The sequence below is a fragment of the Scyliorhinus canicula genome, chromosome 11 (genome assembly GCF_902713615.1).
Source record: "Scyliorhinus canicula chromosome 11, sScyCan1.1, whole genome shotgun sequence".
Taxonomy (NCBI): domain Eukaryota; kingdom Metazoa; phylum Chordata; class Chondrichthyes; order Carcharhiniformes; family Scyliorhinidae; genus Scyliorhinus; species Scyliorhinus canicula.
Window position 1 is genome coordinate 28,007,691 of NC_052156.1, and position 18,278 is coordinate 28,025,968.

The 18,278-nt window shown below is 46.2% G+C and overlaps 1 protein-coding gene across 3 annotated transcripts in view; it reads left to right on the forward strand.

Moving 5' to 3' along the window:
* Positions 1-1,985: 1,985 nt before the first annotated feature.
* Positions 1,986-18,278, forward strand: part of slc6a11b (solute carrier family 6 member 11b) — a 179,673-nt gene continuing 163,380 nt past the window's right edge. Inside the window, exons 1-5 of one of the 3 annotated variants that reach the window (XM_038812652.1) lie at positions 1,986-2,312; positions 2,662-2,898; positions 3,231-3,365; positions 3,451-3,591; positions 3,723-3,817. In XM_038812652.1, coding sequence (XP_038668580.1) covers positions 2,679-2,898; positions 3,231-3,365; positions 3,451-3,591; positions 3,723-3,817 — 591 coding nt within the window. In that variant the 5' untranslated portion in view covers positions 1,986-2,312; positions 2,662-2,678. Of the gene's footprint in view, positions 2,313-2,442; positions 2,466-2,661; positions 2,899-3,230; positions 3,366-3,450; positions 3,592-3,722; positions 3,818-18,278 lie in introns of those variants that run through there. The other 2 variants (XM_038812650.1, XM_038812651.1) reach the window with 2 other exon arrangements.

Genomic DNA, 18,278 nt, shown 5'->3' on the forward strand with positions numbered 1-18,278 from the left:
GGCGAGCGGCGATTCTCCGACCTGGATGAGCCGAGCGGCCTGCCGTTCGCGACCGACCGTTTCACGACGGCGGCAACCGCACCTGGTTGCTGCCATCGTGAATATGGGCGCCAAAGGCCCGTTTGAAGCTTGTGGGGGGCGGAGAGGGGAGTGAACACCACGGCCGTGCTCGGGAGAGGACTGGCCCGCGATCGGTGCCCACCGATCATCCGGCCAGCGTCTCAAAGCGACGCACTCTTTCCCCTCCGCCACCCTGCAAGATCAAGCCACCACATCTTCTTCGCAGCCTTCAACACGTCATCGCTGAAGATGAACATCTTGCCAAGGTCATCCCCACACCCCATTACTTGCCTTCAAACAACCGCGCAACCTCAAACAAACCATTGTTTGCAGCAAACTACCCAGCCTTCAGAACAGTGACCATGACACCACACAACCCTGCCAAGGCAATCTCTGCAAGGCATGCCAGATCATCGACATGGATACCACCATTACACGTGAGAACACTACCCACCAGGTACGCAGGAAAGGATGTCCCAAAGCGTGGTACATTGGTGAGACCATGCAGATGCTACGACAACGAATGAACGGACATCGCGCGACAATCACCAGGCATGAATGTTCCCTTCCAGTCGGGGAACACTTCAGCAGTCAAGGGCATTCAGCCTCTGATCTCCGGGTATGCGTTCTCCAAGGCGGCCTTCAGGACACGCGACAACGCAGAATCGCCGAATAGAAACTTATAGCTAAGTTCCGCACATATGAGTGCGGCCTCAACCGGGATCTTGGATTCATGTTGCATTACATTCACCCCCCACCCTCTGGCCTGGGCTTGCGAAATCCTACCAACTGTCCTGCCTTGAGACAATTCACACCTCTTTAACCTGGGGTTACCCTCTCTCTGGATCTGTAAAGATTTAATCACCTGCTAATGCTCGCATTCTAAGCATTGTCTGGCAGCTTTGAATTGGTCTGTATATATGTTTCTGGAACATACCTCTTCATTCACCTGAGGAAGGAGCAGTGCTCCGAAAGCTAGTGTTTGAAACAAACATGTTGGACTTTAACCTGGTGTTGTAAGACTTCTTACTGTGCTCACCCAGTTCAATGCCGGCATTTCCGCATCATATATTAGTGTCTTCTGGGAGAGGGTGGCCTCTTGTTCCCTATTTACCTGTCCAGAAGTTAATCAGAAACCTCTTTACATTGACACCTGAACTAAAGTAGACAATGTAACATTCGAGAGGATGTACGGCAGCCATTCACAAATGTAATAACTAACACCAATTGGCACCTCTCTCCCACAGTGACATTTTTGTCCAAAGGATTTTTGCAGGTTGCAAGAGGGCATTTTCGAAGCTGTACCATCAAAAGGTTAAAATCGCAGCAGTGCTCATCAGGGACTGTACAGGCACTACTGTGTGGATTGGAACAAGCCATTCCAGTATCCGTATAGTAAGAAGTCTTATAACACCAGGTTAAAGTCCAACAGGTTTGTTTCAAACACGAGCTTTCGGAGCACTGCTCCTTCCTCAGGTTCCATTGATAAACAACGGTGTTGGCCACAATTAAGTCAAGCTCTAGGGTCTTGTGGGTGCTGTCAACCTGTGAAAGCTGGGGAGGAGCCACAAAGGGCTGTAAGGTTGAAAAAGTTGAATGCATCTGCCTTGATCCCACATTGGAATCTCACCCCCACCACCCCCAAATCCGACTGAACGGCCACCCATCCCTGGTCTTATCAGCGAGGGTCGTGGACATTAATCACCTCAAAGCAGTTGGCCACTTGCTCACGTCTAAAACGGGAGGGCTTTTTGCACCACATGCCCCCGGGGGTGTTGCGTTTGATACTATTCACATACTATTGGTGAAGTTTTATTTTTGGAGGAGGGGAGGGGGTTACATTTCCTCCCGGGGCTGAGGTGGGGGGGAGGGGACCAACCCACCCCTCTGAGCCGGGTTGAGCTGACCCAGATGGAAGGGGGGAGGCTGGTGCAGTGAGCCGGGCTGCTGCAGGTGGCCGCGCCATTGAATTGATACATTTGCGTGCGGCGATCCGAGAGGGGCTCGGCAAGCGAGCACGTGGCTGGGATCCAGGCAAACCGCAGCAGCAGCATCCGAGAAAAGAGTGCGTTTGTTTTCTCCAGTCGGCCGCTTCGCAGAAGGGCACCAGCAGAGTACCAAGTACATCTGAACTGCTCCACACACACCCCCACCCCCACCCCCGGAGAGGCTTCAGCACACTGACAATCTCAGCAGCGGCGGGGCTGCATTGTTGCCGAGAGGCGGGTGGGTTCAGGGCGCGAAATAACCAGGTGAGTAATTGATCAGCACCCTGTCAGTTTCACCCCTTCAATTGCATGGCGGGCGGGGGTGGGGGAGATGGTCATCAATTCTTCAACCCGCGTCCCCAAAGGACGGAGCCTTCATTTTATTTTCACATGCATCTCATTTTTTTTTGGTCGCCTGTGCGTTTTTATTTTCCTCTTGTTGCAGCGAACGAGTCGCGATCTTGGTTGATTGGCCGGGGGGGGGGGGGGGGGGGGGCGGCGTTGGTGGGCTGTGCGGTGGTGGTGGAGGAAATTGTGCAAGTGATCGGAAAAGCGAGCGATGCGGCGGTGAAAGGCGTCCATAAACTTTTTTTTCCTCCCTTTCTGCTTTCAGACCGTCCCGAAAGCGACATGACAGCGGACAAAGCGATCCCGGTCATCAATGGCAAGCCAGAAGATGCGATGGACACCGAGGCTTCCAATGTCAATTTAGTCCGCACCAACGACAAGAAAGTGACAGATAGGGGCCAGTGGAATAACAAGATCGAGTTTGTCTTGTCTGTGGCGGGGGAGATTATTGGATTAGGAAACGTGTGGCGGTTCCCCTACCTCTGTTACAAGAACGGAGGCGGTACAGTTACATGGAATTTTATTTTATTTTTGTTAAAAATATAGAAATAACCTTAAAATGAGTATTTTTAATTAGCACCTTCTTTGAGAATTACTTCTGCTTAACACAGCAGCAGGCACAGAACCGAGGAAGGAAAACGCCGTGCGATGTGTCCTGTGCTGTGTTAACCCAGTTGACGTGCATGTCACTGTCAGAAAAAAAAGTAAATTAAACCGGGAGCACTCGGGTGGTAACTGGGAGAGTGACTGTGGGTCACGCGAAGATGTGGCAGATTCTGACAAGAGTCAGGCCCAACTGCTAAGTTAAGCTTGTCGTTCTCGTTCCCTTTTTAGGGGCCTTTCTAGTACCTTACGTGATATTTTTCATCGGCTGTGGGATACCGGTGTTTCTCCTGGAGACTGCACTGGGCCAGTACACCAGCGAGGGAGGGATTACGTGTTGGAGGAAAATTTGCCCGCTCTTTGAAGGTAACTTTAGTGCTGCCGTTTGGCCTGAGCATTACTGGCGCGGATGATGCATTTTGCAATCAATAAGATTGACATTTATTTGCAGGTATCGGATATGCAACACAGGTGATTGAGGCGCATCTGAATGTGTTTTACATCATTGTTCTGGCGTGGGCCATATTCTACCTGCTCAATTGCTTCACAACTGAACTTCCCTGGGCTACCTGCGGACATGACTGGAACACAAGTAAGTAAGGTGTGAAGGCCGCCGGATGGCATTCCTTGCAATAACTCCACACATGCAATACGCGAGCATTAGCCTCCACTGGTTAACAATCACTGTTTAGTTATGGATTGTTTCTTTATTTCCCTTTGAAGAAAACTGTGTCGAGTTTCAGAAGATGAATTCCACCAATTGCAGTCACACAGCTCTACCAAATGCAACCTCGCCTGTCATTGAGTTCTGGGAGTAAGTATCGGATAAGTTGATTGCAGAATTGAAAACTAGTTTGCAATTAAAAAAAAGTTTCTTGTAAAATAAACATTCGAGAAAACGTTTGCCCGTTATTTGAAAGAAGGCTTTAAACATTTCAACCATATTCACCGTAATTTTTTATTTAATTAGAGTGCTCATTCTTAAGAATGTCATAAGAGGGTTTCAGTGTAGAAGGATGCCACTGGGTCTTTGCCAGCTCTTAGATGGACCTACTTACTATTTGTTAATCACCTTTTCATGTAGGTGCAAAGAATTTCCGAAACTCAAGTTTTCTCAATGTTTTGTAGAGTCCTGTTTTCAAGTTAAAATGAATACGGTTCTTCAGTTCATGTGCAGAACCACCGAAACAAAGTACTTGGTACAACGTTAATTGTGACCATTCTAAATACTCTTCTTAAAATGTCTTAAGATTTTATGTACAATCAGGAGAATTTGATGCACAGTCATCTTTTTGCATCTAGCTAACCTTTAGAAGAAACATATTTAGGCCACCGATATATATTGTGTGCACTCTGCCCTGTGTATGTTTTTTTCAGCAAAACATTAGTCCTCGAGATAAATAGCTGAAACTTAAGTTTGGGAAGGAATTAGAAATGAGAATTATACTAATGATTGCATCCTTTGCCCATTTATTATCTAGTTTGTCATTTACAAGATACTTTCAGAAGTGCAAACTTGCTGTTCTTACACATTGGAACAACCTGCTAATTATCATTATCTGGTGAATTATGCTCACTTGGGCGAGATATCAGGGAGGTTTTGGTGGCATAGAAATATTCCATGTACAGAAGTCAGCACCTTTTAAAAAAAAAAAATGAATCTGTGAAATAGTCTCAGAATGTAGCCCCAGAGGTAGTGGCAGCGTGGTGGCACAGTGGTTAGCAATGCTGCCTCACTGCGCCAGGTACCTGTGTTCGATTCTGACCTCGGGTGATTGTCTGTGTGGAGTATGCACCTTCTCCCCTTATTTGCGTGGGTTTCCTCTGGGTGCTTCGGTTTCCTCCCACAGTCTAAAGATGTGCAGGTTAAGTGGATTGGCCATGCTAAATTACTCTGTGTCCAAAGGTTAGGTGGGGTTACGGGGATAAGGTGGGGGATTGGGCCTGGGAAGGGTACTCTTTCGGAGGATCGGTGCAGATTTGATGCGCCAAATGGCCTCCTTCTGCACCTTAGGGATTCTTTGATTCTAGTGCATATTGAACACTGCCTATTTCCAAATCAGTTCAAAACTGAAACTCCCCTCTGATCTTACATACAATTCAAAGTGAAAAGAGCATAACATTTGACACTGTCCAATATCACATGATTAATTTGCTATTGCTGGACAAAAAAACAACCAGGCTTCCAGTTTACTCACAGTAATTTACAGGGATCAAAGTGTGCCACTGAATGTATCTGTATATAAATTCACAGGGACGAGTGGTAACTTACAGTTCCAAAACTATTGTACTCTACTCTTGCTGTTCTGCTGACAGTACTGCTATATTTAATATGTTTTCATTTAATGTTTTCTGAATATTAATCTTGTTAATTGGAGCAAGCGTCATCCAAAGATATTGAAAGTTGTATTGTTACTTGAAGCTGCCGATATGATATCAAAAGTTCATTTCAGTGCAGGATGTAAAAGTGATGATTTGTTCCTTAGCCACTATTCTGAAGCATTAGACTTTGAGCTATGGCACCCAATATTGAACTCTTGATTAATATTTGGACTCGGGCACAGTTCATTAGGGTGTGCAAGGTTGCATTCTTGGGAGGAACAGAAAGTTGGCGAGAATGGATTCTTGTTCATAATGCTGAAGCACATCCTTTTGGTGTCTTAGCCACAAAGTAACATTAAAAACGTTCACACCAACATGGCTGGCCTAGAATACCTAACTAATGAAGGAAATGTGGATGTTAATGGTGGGAAACTTAGAGCAGGAAAGCAAAAGAAAAAGTGTTGAAGCATTACGAGAATCCTTTAACAAGCATGAAAAATCAGGTTCTGAATAGGACAAGAGCAAGTGAGTTATTATAGTCCTTTGCACAAGTGAGCCAGTGTAATCCACAATTGATTGTATGGTACTTAATTTATCGTGTGAGTTAAAAAAGGTTACAGAATAAGTTGCAGCGTGTAGCTCCTTACATGATTAATTAAGCATAGCTTGTTATGCTTAACCATTATTTCCCCAGAAGCCAAAACAAGCTATTACTTATGGTTAATTATCACGTAACCTGCTTGTAGAATGAGCACTAACACCTAGAAGATAAATTAAGATACTGATATTAGCCTACATATTGATAGGTATCATTTTGTAAGGGCTGCAGTAGGGGTGGGGAGGAGCACAAAGTACACACGCTCTTATAAAACTAAATTAGAATGAGAGAGAATTCCAAGTGCTTAATGTGTTCGTGATAGAGGCCAAATCATTGTTTAAAATTTAGTCAGTACATAGTTCATGATGTGATATACAGTGTAGCTTGATCACAACCTGTTATGCATTATACTTTTGAGACCTAAATGTAATGAAAATTGAGAATGTCGCACAATTTTCCGGTTGATTTAATACTGATATTGAACATAACTCCAGTAAGAAGTTAACAGATCCTGGTTTCATTTTATAGAATCAGTGACCTATAGCAATAGAGATGCTTTCCTGACCATAGTATTTTAAAAATTCAATTTATGTTTGTGCATAAGTCGACATATTCATAGGTAGACATATTCAGTGTATGTGGTGGTTCAAGGCTATCACTGTTGCTTTGAGTCAGAAGGTGATGGGTTTAAACACACTCTCGTGATCTGAGCACAAAATATATGATGATGTTCTGGTTAGAGGTTGTTGCATTGCCAAAGATGCAGCATTCCAGATGAAGCTGTAAACTGAGACCAGTTGTCTTCCCCCTTGGGTGAATGTACAGGATTGCATAGGATTATTTTAAAGAAGAGCAATTGGACTTCTCTCTGGTGTTCTGGATGATACTTAACCCTCAACACCCATTGAAATAAATGACACAAAGATCACTGTTTGTGGAACTGTGCAGTGAGCAAACAGTCTGCCCTTTGTCTTGTGTTACAGCAATGACTAAACTTCAAAAATACTCAATGAGCAGTACAGCCTGTTTGGGATGTCCTGAGGCCATGAAAGGCGTGAGGGAAATGCAAGTTTTATATATTTGTAGGACTGCATAAGAGGTGAATTTCCTTGTCAATTTTGACATGTGGGACTTGTGCAGAATTTTCTCTCAGTGAGCAAATGTGGGTGAAAGCTGCTTGAAATGAAATGACAAATGAAATGAAAATTGCTTATTGTCACAAGTAGGCTTCATTGAAGTTACTGTGAAAAGCCCCTAGTCGCCACATGAAAATGAAATGAAAATCGCTTATTGTCACGAGTAGGCTTCAATGAAGTTACTGTGAAAAGCCCCTAGTCGCCACATTCCGGCGCTTGTTCGGGGAGGCTGGTACGGGAACTGAACGGTGCTGCTGGCCTGCCTTGGTCTGCTTTAAAAGCCAGCAATTTAGCCCTGTGCTAAACCAGCTTTCAGTGCTTGTGCATTTTACATCCACCTCCCTTGGATTTAGGTGCACTTTTTGAGTCTTCCCATGATCGGCTCACGGCTTTGTCAGTGGGTTGGTTCGCACATGTCAGGGTGGGGGTCAGTAGAGTTTCAGCTCTGAGCTTCCTCGGCTTGCATTGCAACTCAGACTAAGGTATTTAAGGTGCAACAGTATGTTTATATAGCATCTTTTAACATTATAAAACATCACAGTGCTCCACAGGAGCATAATGAACAATATATGACACCCAGCCAGATAAGGATACATTAAGTCTGATGACCAAAAGCTTGGCCAGAGAGGCCTCCTTTAAGGATATCTTAAAGGAGGAAAACGAGGTAGAGGGGCGGGAAGGTGCAGTGAGAGAATTCCAGAGCATAGGGCTTAGGCAACTGAAAATGCACCGACTGATATTGGAATAATTAAATAAAAGGTGCCCAAGTGGCCAGATCTAGATGAGCGCAGGCATCTTGGAGGGGTAGGCAGCTGGAGGAGATGACAGGAAAAGAGCCGTGAGACCATGGAATGATTTGAAAACAAGGATTAGAATTTTAAAATCAGGATGCTGCTTGGCCAGTTGTCAACATAGTTCAATGAGCACAGAGTTGATAGTAGAATGCTGCTTGCTGTGAGTTAAGATGAGGGAAACACAGTTTTGGATGACCTCATGTTTAATGAGGGTAGAATGCACGAGTAGTGCAGTGGAGTAATCGAGCTTAGATGCCTTAAAGGCATGAATGAAATGAAAATCGCTTATTGTCACAAGTAGGCTTCAATGAAGTTACTGTGAAAAGCCCCTAGTCTCCACATTCTGGCGCCTGTCCTGGGAGGCTGGTACGGGAATGAAAGTTTCATCAGCATTTGTCCGACGGCAATGGTGAGGTCAGGCAACGTTACAGAAGTGGAAATAGACAGTCTTAGTGATCGCATAAATATACGGTCAGAGGCAGATTTTGTGGTCAAATAAGGCACCAAATTGCGAGTGGACTGACATTAGTCTTAGACTGTTACCAGGGAGGGGGATGAGCTTAGTAGTTCATAGATCATAGAATTTACAATGCAGAAGGAGGCCATTCGGCCCATCACATCTTCACCGGCCCTTGGAAAGAACACCCTACTTAAGCCCATGCCTCCACCCTATCCCTGTAGCCCTGTAACATCACCTAACCTTTTTGGACACTAAGGGCAATTTAGTGCGGCCAATCCACCTAAGCTGTACATCTTTGAACTGTGGGAGGAAACCGGAGCACCCGGAGGAAACCCATGCAGACACGAGGAGAAAGTGCAAACTCCACACAGATGGAGGCTGGAATTGAACCCAGGACCCTGGAGCTGTGAGACAGCAGTGCTAACCACTGTGCCACCGTGCCGCCCATTAGGTGCCAGAGCTTGGAACAGAGACTGAAAACAAATGATTCAGCCTTTCATTGGAGGATATTTCTGTTCATCCATCACTAGATATCCAATACGCAGTCTGACAATTTAGCAACAGTGGGGTAAGGTAGAGCTGGGTGTAATCGGTGTACAAGCGACACGTTAACGTTGTGCTTTTGGATGATGTTGCTGAGGTGGGGCTGGTTTAGCTCACTCGGCTAAATCGCTGGCTTTTAAAGCAGACCAAGGCAGGCCAGCAGCATGGTTCGATTCCCGTACCAGCCTCCCCAGACAGGCGCCGGAATGTGGCGACTAGGGGCTTTTCACAGTAACTTCATTGAAGCCTTCATTCAGGTGGGAGTGGTGGGTGAGGGGTGTGCTGAGGGAACCCAAGGATTGACCTTGGGGACATGAAAGGAAATGTCACGGATTCAGGACAAAATGCAAAGTTTGTGAGCTTGAAGAATCTGGAGACCTCAGATGGAAATGCTATTTTGAACCTACTTTTAAAAAAAAAAGATTCTACACAGTTCTAAACTTGATTCTGACCACTTCTCATTTTGTTTTTCCATAGCCACGCCAGTGTGTGGTATTATCATGGCAGAGGCATAGGTACAGTGCACAATTCCACAGAACTCCTTTTGTGCAGAAGGAGGCCATTCGGCCCATTGGGTCTGCACCCACCCTCTAAAAGAGCCCACTTCCCAGCCCTGTGCTATAACCCCGTAAACCCACCTAACCTGCACACCCTTGGACTGTGGGAGGAAACCTGAGCACCCAGAGTAAACCCACGCAGACATGGAGAGAATGTGTAGACTCCTCACAGACAGACACTCAAGGCCAGAATCAAACCCAGGTCCCTGGTGCTATGAGCCAGCAGTGCTAACTACCGTGCAGCCCATTAAGGGATTAAGATTAAGGAAAAGAGTCAGACACCATTTAAGGAAGATGCCCCCCAACCTCCGAAAAGAGAATTTGCAGACAGCCCATGCAGTTCACACTCAGGACGTCTCAGGAACTCTGCAAAGAAGAGTCTCATTGCCTTACATACGGGAAGTTTCCAATTATGGAAACTTGTAGAATTCATCCTTCATTATTTGAGCCTCGCTGACCTCTTCAGGGAAGGGAATCTGATCTGTTAATAGTTTCAGGTTAACATGGCAGAGCTCTAGCCCCCATAACTGATGACCATAATGAGAAATCCCCAGTGAGAGTACTACAGTGAGGCACAATGCAGCAACTGATTGAGAAATCCACTGAGGTGATGAGAACTGCCTGGGCGGTTCAGGAGATGAGAGGTTGAAAATGCTGCAGTTTGGGTCTCCAGAATAGAGGTAGCTTTCTATACTCTTCACAACAACCTCATTGTGGAAAAGCTGCTTTGTGAGGTGTCTGAGGAGGAGGTCCTGGATGGATTCAAGATTGCATGGAACAAAACATCAAAATATTGTGCACTTGGAGGAGTCCTCCCTGATCGCTTCACGGAGCACCAGAAGACAAATCTTTGCAGTTTACTTTCTGCCCAACTTGGTCTTCCTTGTCCCCCCACTTGCAAATAAAGAGACATTCACTCAATTGACTACCTATCCTATCACAAGGTATTACATCAGTTGTCTTTGCCCTGCTCCCATTATGTCAGCAATCAGCACCTGAATAAGTCAACTCCAAGTGAGTGCGGCCATTCATGAATAACAATGCATAATTTCAGTGCACCGTCAATTTCATACAATAATTACAATGGGCAGACGAAACAATCACCCAATTCTTACCTAACTGTGTTTCCCCAGGGCATGTACATGTGCTCCTCTATCATCTATTCTGGTGCTTGTGTTATCTGAGCGCCAAGATCACAGGCATCCCTCATCTCACGGCAGCTAACTATTGGTTTACAGTTGCTGTGACTCCTGGGTAGCCTGGTTTCACCTCTCATGTTCCACTGACATATTGTTCTGAAAGGCAGTGCTGGATTCAAGACATGTGGCACTGTTCTCAGAGACAGTAGTAGCAAAGTAGAGCACTGCAGCAATCAGGATTGCAGTCGGCCCTGAGACATGGAGATCACCATGATCTGCGAGTCATGAGACAACCTTTGCTCCAACCTATCTCTTATTACTGTCAGAGCTGCCATCTCTGCTTCTGGAGAGATGAAGGCACAAGCTGGTAGCTTCTAACATGAACTGGACATTCCGAATTCTCCCTCGGTGTACCTGAACAGGCGCTGGAATGTGGTGACTAGGGGTTTTTCACAGTAACTTCATTGCAGTGTTAATGTAAACCTACATGTGACACTAATAAAGATTATTATTCTCACATGAATGCTGCAGATGCATTGAAACTGTTCTATTAGTGCCCACAGGAAAGGGAGAGATTTCCGGGTGAAGGATGCCTGTAGACTTGTGATGTCACATCCATCAGTTTTTTTGTTCGTTCACAGGATGTGGCCGTCACTGGCAAGGCAAATGTTTATTGCCCATCCCTAATTACCCTTGAAAAGCCATCTTATTGAATCGCCACAGACCATGTGGTGCAGGTGCACCCGCAGTACTGTCAGGAAGGGAATTCCAGGAAAGTGAATGAACAGCAATGTATTTTCAAGTCAGGATGGTGTATGGCTTGGAGGGGATTGTGCAGGTGGTGGTGTTCCCCTGTGACTGCTGCCCTTGCCCTTCCAGGTAGTAGAGGCCGCAGGTTCAGAAGGTGCTTTTGAAGGGGCCTTGGTAAGTTGCAGCAGTGCATCTTGTAGATTGTACACACTGCTGCTACTGTGCTTGGTGGCAGGGATAATGGAGGCTGAAGGTGGTGGATGGGATGCCAATTGAGCAGGCTGCTTTGTCCCCTTGAGTGTGATGGAGCTGCACTCATCCAGGCAAATGGAGAGTATTCCATCACACTCCTGACTTCTCGTAGGTGGACAGGCTTTGGGTGGGTAGGGTGAGGAGGTGAATTACCCTCCACAGAATTCCCAGCCTGAGCCCTGTTCTGTAGCCACACTATTTACATGGTTAGTCCAGTTCAGTTTCTGGACATCGGTAACCCCCAGGGCATTAATAGTGTCATACAGCTTGAAGTTGATCTTCCGACTCCTGCTGTCCATTATTATCGTCCTTCGCTAGTGCTTCCCTATTATGACAGTAAATCTGCAGGAAAGAAAAGGTAAAGATATGAATGTTTGGGCATTACCTCCAGAGTATTCAGGAAACAGAAAAGGGGGCTGTGCCTCCGAACAATTCTGGAGTAACAGTTTAATTGCCTAGTCACTAATCTACATGAACAAGATGCTGCCACGCCTGTTATCTCTCGTGACAGTCTGGGGAAGTAAACGTCCACAAGCTACATGGATGTGTCATAGGATCATAGAATCTCTACAGTTCAGAAGGAAGCCATTCTGCCGATGTAGTGTGCACAGACCCTTGGAAAAAGTACCCCACTTAAGCCCCAACACTACCCCAGTAACTCCACTTAACCTTTTGGACACTAAGGGACAATATAGCATAGCCAATCCACCTAATCTGCACATTTTTGGACTGTGGGGGGAAACTGGAACACCAGGAGGAAACCCACGCAGACACGGGGAGAAAGTGCAAACTCTACACAGAGTCATCCGAGGCTGGAATTGAACCCAGGTTCCTGGCGCGGAGGCAGCAGTGCTAACCACTGTGCCGCCTGTGACCTTGAGGAGTTTAAGGTGGGGGTGGGGGTGCCCCCCTCTTTTTATCTGTCCTTGGTGGGTATTGTACACCAATATGTCCGCAAGAACACGAGCAAATGAGTGTAAGGCTAGAAATTGAGGAATGTTGAGTGGGAGGGGTCATTCATGGGATGTGGATGTCACTGGCTAGGCCAGCGTTTGTTATCCATTCCAATTGCCCTTGGGAAAGTAGTGCTAAGGCAGCTTCTTGAACTGTTGTAGTCCCTGTGGTATAGGCACGCCCACATGCTGTTAGGGAGTGAATTCCAGAATAACGACCCAGCAGCAATGAACGAACGGTGATATAGTTCCAGTTTGGGATGATGTGATGCTTGGAGGGGAACTTGCAGGTTTTGGTGTTCCCATGCAATTGCTAACCTTGTTCTCCTGGACATTGTGTTTGGATGATACTATTGAATGGACCTTGGTAAATTGCTGTGCGCATTTATGTATGGCAAACTCCAGCCACAGTGCATCGGTGTTACAGAGAGTGAATGTTTACGTTGTTGAATGAAGTGTTGCTCAAGGGGCTGCTTTGTGCTGGATGCTGTTGAATTTCTTGAGCATTGTTGAAGCTGTAGTCTTTCCAGCAAGTGAAGTGTGGGACATATAAGTAAGTGCTTTGAAGGTTGCTTGGTAGCCATAGTGCAAGACACCAGATTAGAGTCACTCTTCACCAGAGTGCAGTGTGAAGGGTTAATTATGGAAATGCTACTTCAAATTATGACTGTTAGAACTCAGGATGGGCAAGGAAGAAAATGAAAGTGTGTTACCTTGCCAGCCCTGGCGAGGTTGCTGAACCTTTGTGGCGCTGGTCTGCAGTGCCGGGTGTGAGAGAATTAGTGCTCAGTGCTTGTCCCTCCAGACAACACAAGTTACATTTTTGGCTGGCTTGGTTGCACCCACATGAGGAACACTCCTTCATTGAAGAGGGTTTGGAGATTTGAATCACTGAAGTTCTGGGTTCTTTCTCAATGGCTTGGTGTCATGTTCTTGCTGCCCCCTGGGTCCAGATTGGGACCTGTCTCCACATTAAGTGAAACACATGCAGTGAAGGTACTTGAGAACAAAATGAAAGACTTAGGCACTTCTCCTTTCTTACCCATTTGCCCCCAGTCCCACTGATGAAGAATGTAGGCCGAACTTAAAGGATGGTGAAGAACCCACAGAAATTTCCAATTGGTTCAGCTGTTTTACATGGGTTTTGTGTCCATCCCTTACCAATGGATATGAGCAGACCCAGGAAACTTGTGAGCTCAATTAGAGACCACCAACAGGCGCAATATTTTGAAAGGAGCAACAGCAGCAACTCATTTTGAGGAAACACAAAGCCATATTTTTGGCAGCTGCATCCCAAGCTGCTCTGATGTGGAGTTTTATTAATGACATGCAGCATGTCTAGAAGGATGAGCGGAGGACAGGGCATGCAGAGTAGCGAAAGCTACTGAAAGAGAGCAGGAGGGTAAGAAGGGGTTTTCAGTAAGGGTCCACATCCTCTCAGGGTATTCAAGAAGCTAACTGAACCTCAGTGAGGAATAGTCTATGACTCGCTGCTTCTGAACAAGCTATCTGACCGCGATACCAGTAAACACAACCCCAGTTCCCCATGCACCAACAGTTTTATATGTTACCTTCCCTCTGTTATGGACCATCAAAGTGTCCACTTGGATTCAATGTAAAATTAAAAGCCACCACCAAATAAGCATTCCAAACCAAAATTATAAATCAAACCAGGCCATATTACATATAAAGGCCAACTAATTGCTCCTGTCAATTCCTTTACCGTTGAGCGTCCCTATGTATTTGCCTGCCCTACTACATCTGCACAGCGACATCCCAGTGCTGCTAACTTTCAGTGGAGGAGATTGCAGTTTAATATTGGAGGGTGGCCTCAAGCAGCCTGTTTTTTGAAGGCCCGTCTTTGAACTGCACAATTCTGGCATGGGTGGCACAGTCTGGACAGACTGGCTGACAAGCATTAGCAAGGGCATTGGCCGAGTATCATTGGTGGGAGGACAAATGGTGTCGTCCTGAGAGGGGAAAGCAGGTTCATGTCCCACAATACTGCCTCAGCAACCCTGGTAATCTATTAGAAGATAGATTATCTGGTGCGGCATGTGGCGCAGTGGTTAGCACTGAGACTGTGGCGCTGAGGACCTGGGTTCGAATCCCGGTTCTGGGTCACTGTCCGTGTGGAGTTTGCACATTCTCCCCGTATCTGCGTGGGTTTCACCCCCACTGCCTAAAGATGTGCAGGTTAGGTGGATTGGCCATGCTAAATTGCCCCTTAATTGGAAAAAATAAATAATTGGTTACTCTAAATTTATAAAAAAGAAAGAAGATAGATTGCTAGACTGCTGTGAGAACCTGCAAATCTCTTTGAACATACGTGTTTGGAGCCATGATGGCAGCAGTCTGAGCTTGCATGACCTCAGCTTGAGCTTCTTCATAAGGCAGTGCTGAAACGGTTCTCTGAGATTGGTGTTCACTTGCGGCGGGTGTAATGTGTCTTCCATGCAAGGGAGGTGGTCTACCTCGGTTACCGGGTTGACTGCGAAGGCTTATACCCTGTCACAGAAACGGTGCGCACCATTCACCAGGCCCCCGCTCCGACGAACGCCACAGAGCTTTGTTCGTTTTTTGGACTTGTTAACTATTATGGCAAGTTCATCCCAAACCTTGCGACCATGCTGGCCCCCTTATATCACCTTTTAAAGAAAAATCAAGAGTAGATGCGGAGACTGCGGCTTTTCTGCAGGTGAAGAAACAGGTTTCGTCTTCCAGGTTAATGACCCACGATGATGCTGCCAAACCCTTACTCGTCACGTGCGACGCATTGTCTTAATGGTTATTGGGGCCGTGCTGTTGCATCGGATGGAGAATGCCGAGGAACGGCCGATTGCTTTTGCCTCTCGGGCACTGGCTGCGGCAGAATGAAAATATGCGCAGATTGAGACGGAGGGTCTTGCGGTGGTCTACGTTGGTCATGCGGTGAAAAGCTTTCAAGCTTTCACCAGTACGTCTGTGGCCGCCATTTCACTATTATTATGCAAAATAAACCTTTACTCGGTCTTTTTAAAGAGGACAAGGCAATCCCGTCCATTGCCACCATGAGGATCGAACGCTGCGCCCTGCTAGGCCACCTATGAAAATCTGTTTGAGCATTTGTTCGCACACCCGGATAGCGAATGTTGATGGGCTGAGCCATTTGCCTTTACCACTGTAAACCGCATGGATTTCTTGCCGGTCATGGCGTCTTGGATTCGTGAATGGACTCAGACAGACCCTATTCTCGCAAATATTCGTCACCTTGTGTTATATGGAGGTCAGCATTGACAGCCACCAGGCAACTTATGGGTGCTTTAATCAAAACAGCCTGAGTTTAGTGTGGACATGTTATCCTGCTGTGGGGACGTGAGGTAATTTAAGAGAAGGTTTTCATCCAGTCAACTCTGATGCCACAGCAGGCCACATTGGATCCCAAAGAGGGTCAAGATGTCGGTATGGGAGAGGTCGTGGACACAGATTCAGAAGTGAAAACTCAAGCGTCGGAAATCTCCAATGGGGAATCAACAGTACAGCAGCCCGGATCCGGCACAGCATCCGCCACGACTTTCCAGTCAAAAGTGGCGTTCGCCTTACAGATTCACATCGCCCAATCCGGAACCTCGGGTGCGCGATGCCCAGCCTGATGCAAAGAGAGCCCAGCGCACTCCTTACCTGCAGGTATCGGAAGATTCTTTGGACTTTGCGGTGGGGGGATTGGGGGATGGGGGGGGGGGGGGGGGGGGGGGGGGGGGGGGTTATAACCCGCAATGGTCTTACGGGGTGGCAACAATTAACTTCCCTGTGAACCTCGCAGAATACGAGGTCCCCCGTTAAGGGGGCGGGAGAACTCTAAACAATGCATAGTTGTATGTTATATAAAGCCAGCCAGTTTGGCACCGGCTAGGGAGACCCAGTCGGGATCTACCATGTGATTTATATAATAGTTAATATAAATAAACTAAGTTTCTTGGAAGTACTCGGTGTGGACTGGTCTTTTAAAACAGCCAATGCACTAAACATTTCACTGTGTCTGCCATCAGCCTCCTTCTCTAGCCTGTCCCATTGAATCACTCGTCTGAGTCCTCTGCTGCAGAACCCATGTGCTTCCTTACCCTGCTGGTAATTGGCACGTGCTTCCCTTGTCCCTGTCGTGGCTGAAAGCAATTCGTGTCTAGTATATCACCATATCACTGCATGATCTTCTTGTCACTAAGCTATCCTCTAAAGCGTGCACCATGTCAGTCTATGAGATGGTGGGTGAGTGTGAGGTTAAGTGATGTAATTTTTTCTTCACTATCTTCATGTTCTTACACTTGGTTCTTCATGCGCCACTGTCTGTCCGGTTTGCACTTGTTCATTATCTCGAAATCCAAAGGTACAGGTGTAGAGTTGGAGTGAAGTGGGGTGAGGAGAGGGTGCGTGCTGACACCATTGCAATTTCTAAATTAGGAGAGATTATGGAATGAAATGGATTTTGGATGCGAGAAAGAGGGTGATGTATCATAATACCACTGTCTTTTATTGGTGCAGCATGTCCCCTCTTTAGGGGTAAGAACATGTGTCTGTGCCCTGCTGGTCAGCACCTCCAGTAGTGAGCCACTTTTTCCTGTGAGAGTGAGGGAAGTGCATCAGTGAGTTTGGTGCAATCTGTTTGGATGATGTAGCTGTTATGATTGAATAGCTGGCAGTGTTCTCAGGCTGTGAGGTGTGGGTGTGAGGCTAGCAGTTAATAGTAATAATCCAATCTAGGAGATTGCTACCTTGTGTGGTGCGATTCTTGTGTCTTTCCCTGGAGAGAATCTGTTGTGGAATAACTTCCAGTGCCTGCTCCAGCCAGAATTCAGCTCTTCTTTATACGGTTGGGTTTATGATTCTAGCCTCTCTTGATTTTCGGTTCACTGCTGAGACATCCAGCCATTCAACGATTAGCACTGGCTGCATGCTGCAAATTGCAAATAGGCAGCATAATGTTGCTTTCAGTGAAATCAACCAGCACAGGCTAATCTTGCATCTTGATCCATGTGCCCATTTTTTGGGGACTATCTAATTTAGCTCTCCCCTCTTATCATTTCAACTGATTCTTCAGTGTATATATTGCGGACAACATCTAAGATAGTTTTCATTACCACCATGGTTTTAATTCCATCAAATGGTGATCATGAATAAGTATAAAATAATGAACTACATTTCCAATGAAAAGTTCTCTTTTTTTAAGAGATTAACATCGTGTGCTATTTTAGCACTATATTTTTTTTTTAAAATTTAGATTATCCAATTACTTTTTCCAATTAAGGGGGCAATTTAGTGTGGCCAATCCACCTACTCTGCACATTTTTGGGTTGTGGAGGCGAAACCCACGCAGACACGGGGAGAACGTGCAAACTCCACACGGACAGTGACCCAGAGCCGGGATCGAACCTGGGACCTCAGCGCCGTGAGGCAGCTGTGCTAACCACTAGGCCACCGTGCTGCCCTTTTTAGCACTATATTTACAAACAGCAAACATTGCTCCTCCTGTTGGGAGGCAGTCTTTCCTCATATCGCCAGTACAGACTTTATAACACAAATGCTGAACCTCGAAGGCAATTAGTGGGTGTGTAATTGATTTTCTTATCACTTCCTGCACACTTATTCTCACTGCTCATCTCTTCTAGCGTAACAGTTAATAATCCAACCTAATGATCTCTCTGCACTCAATTCTTTACATTGCACTTTCCACCTTTATTCCCCTCGCCTATAACTGTGAGAATTTCCCAACACCTGGCCCACACACGTTGTATTTATTCT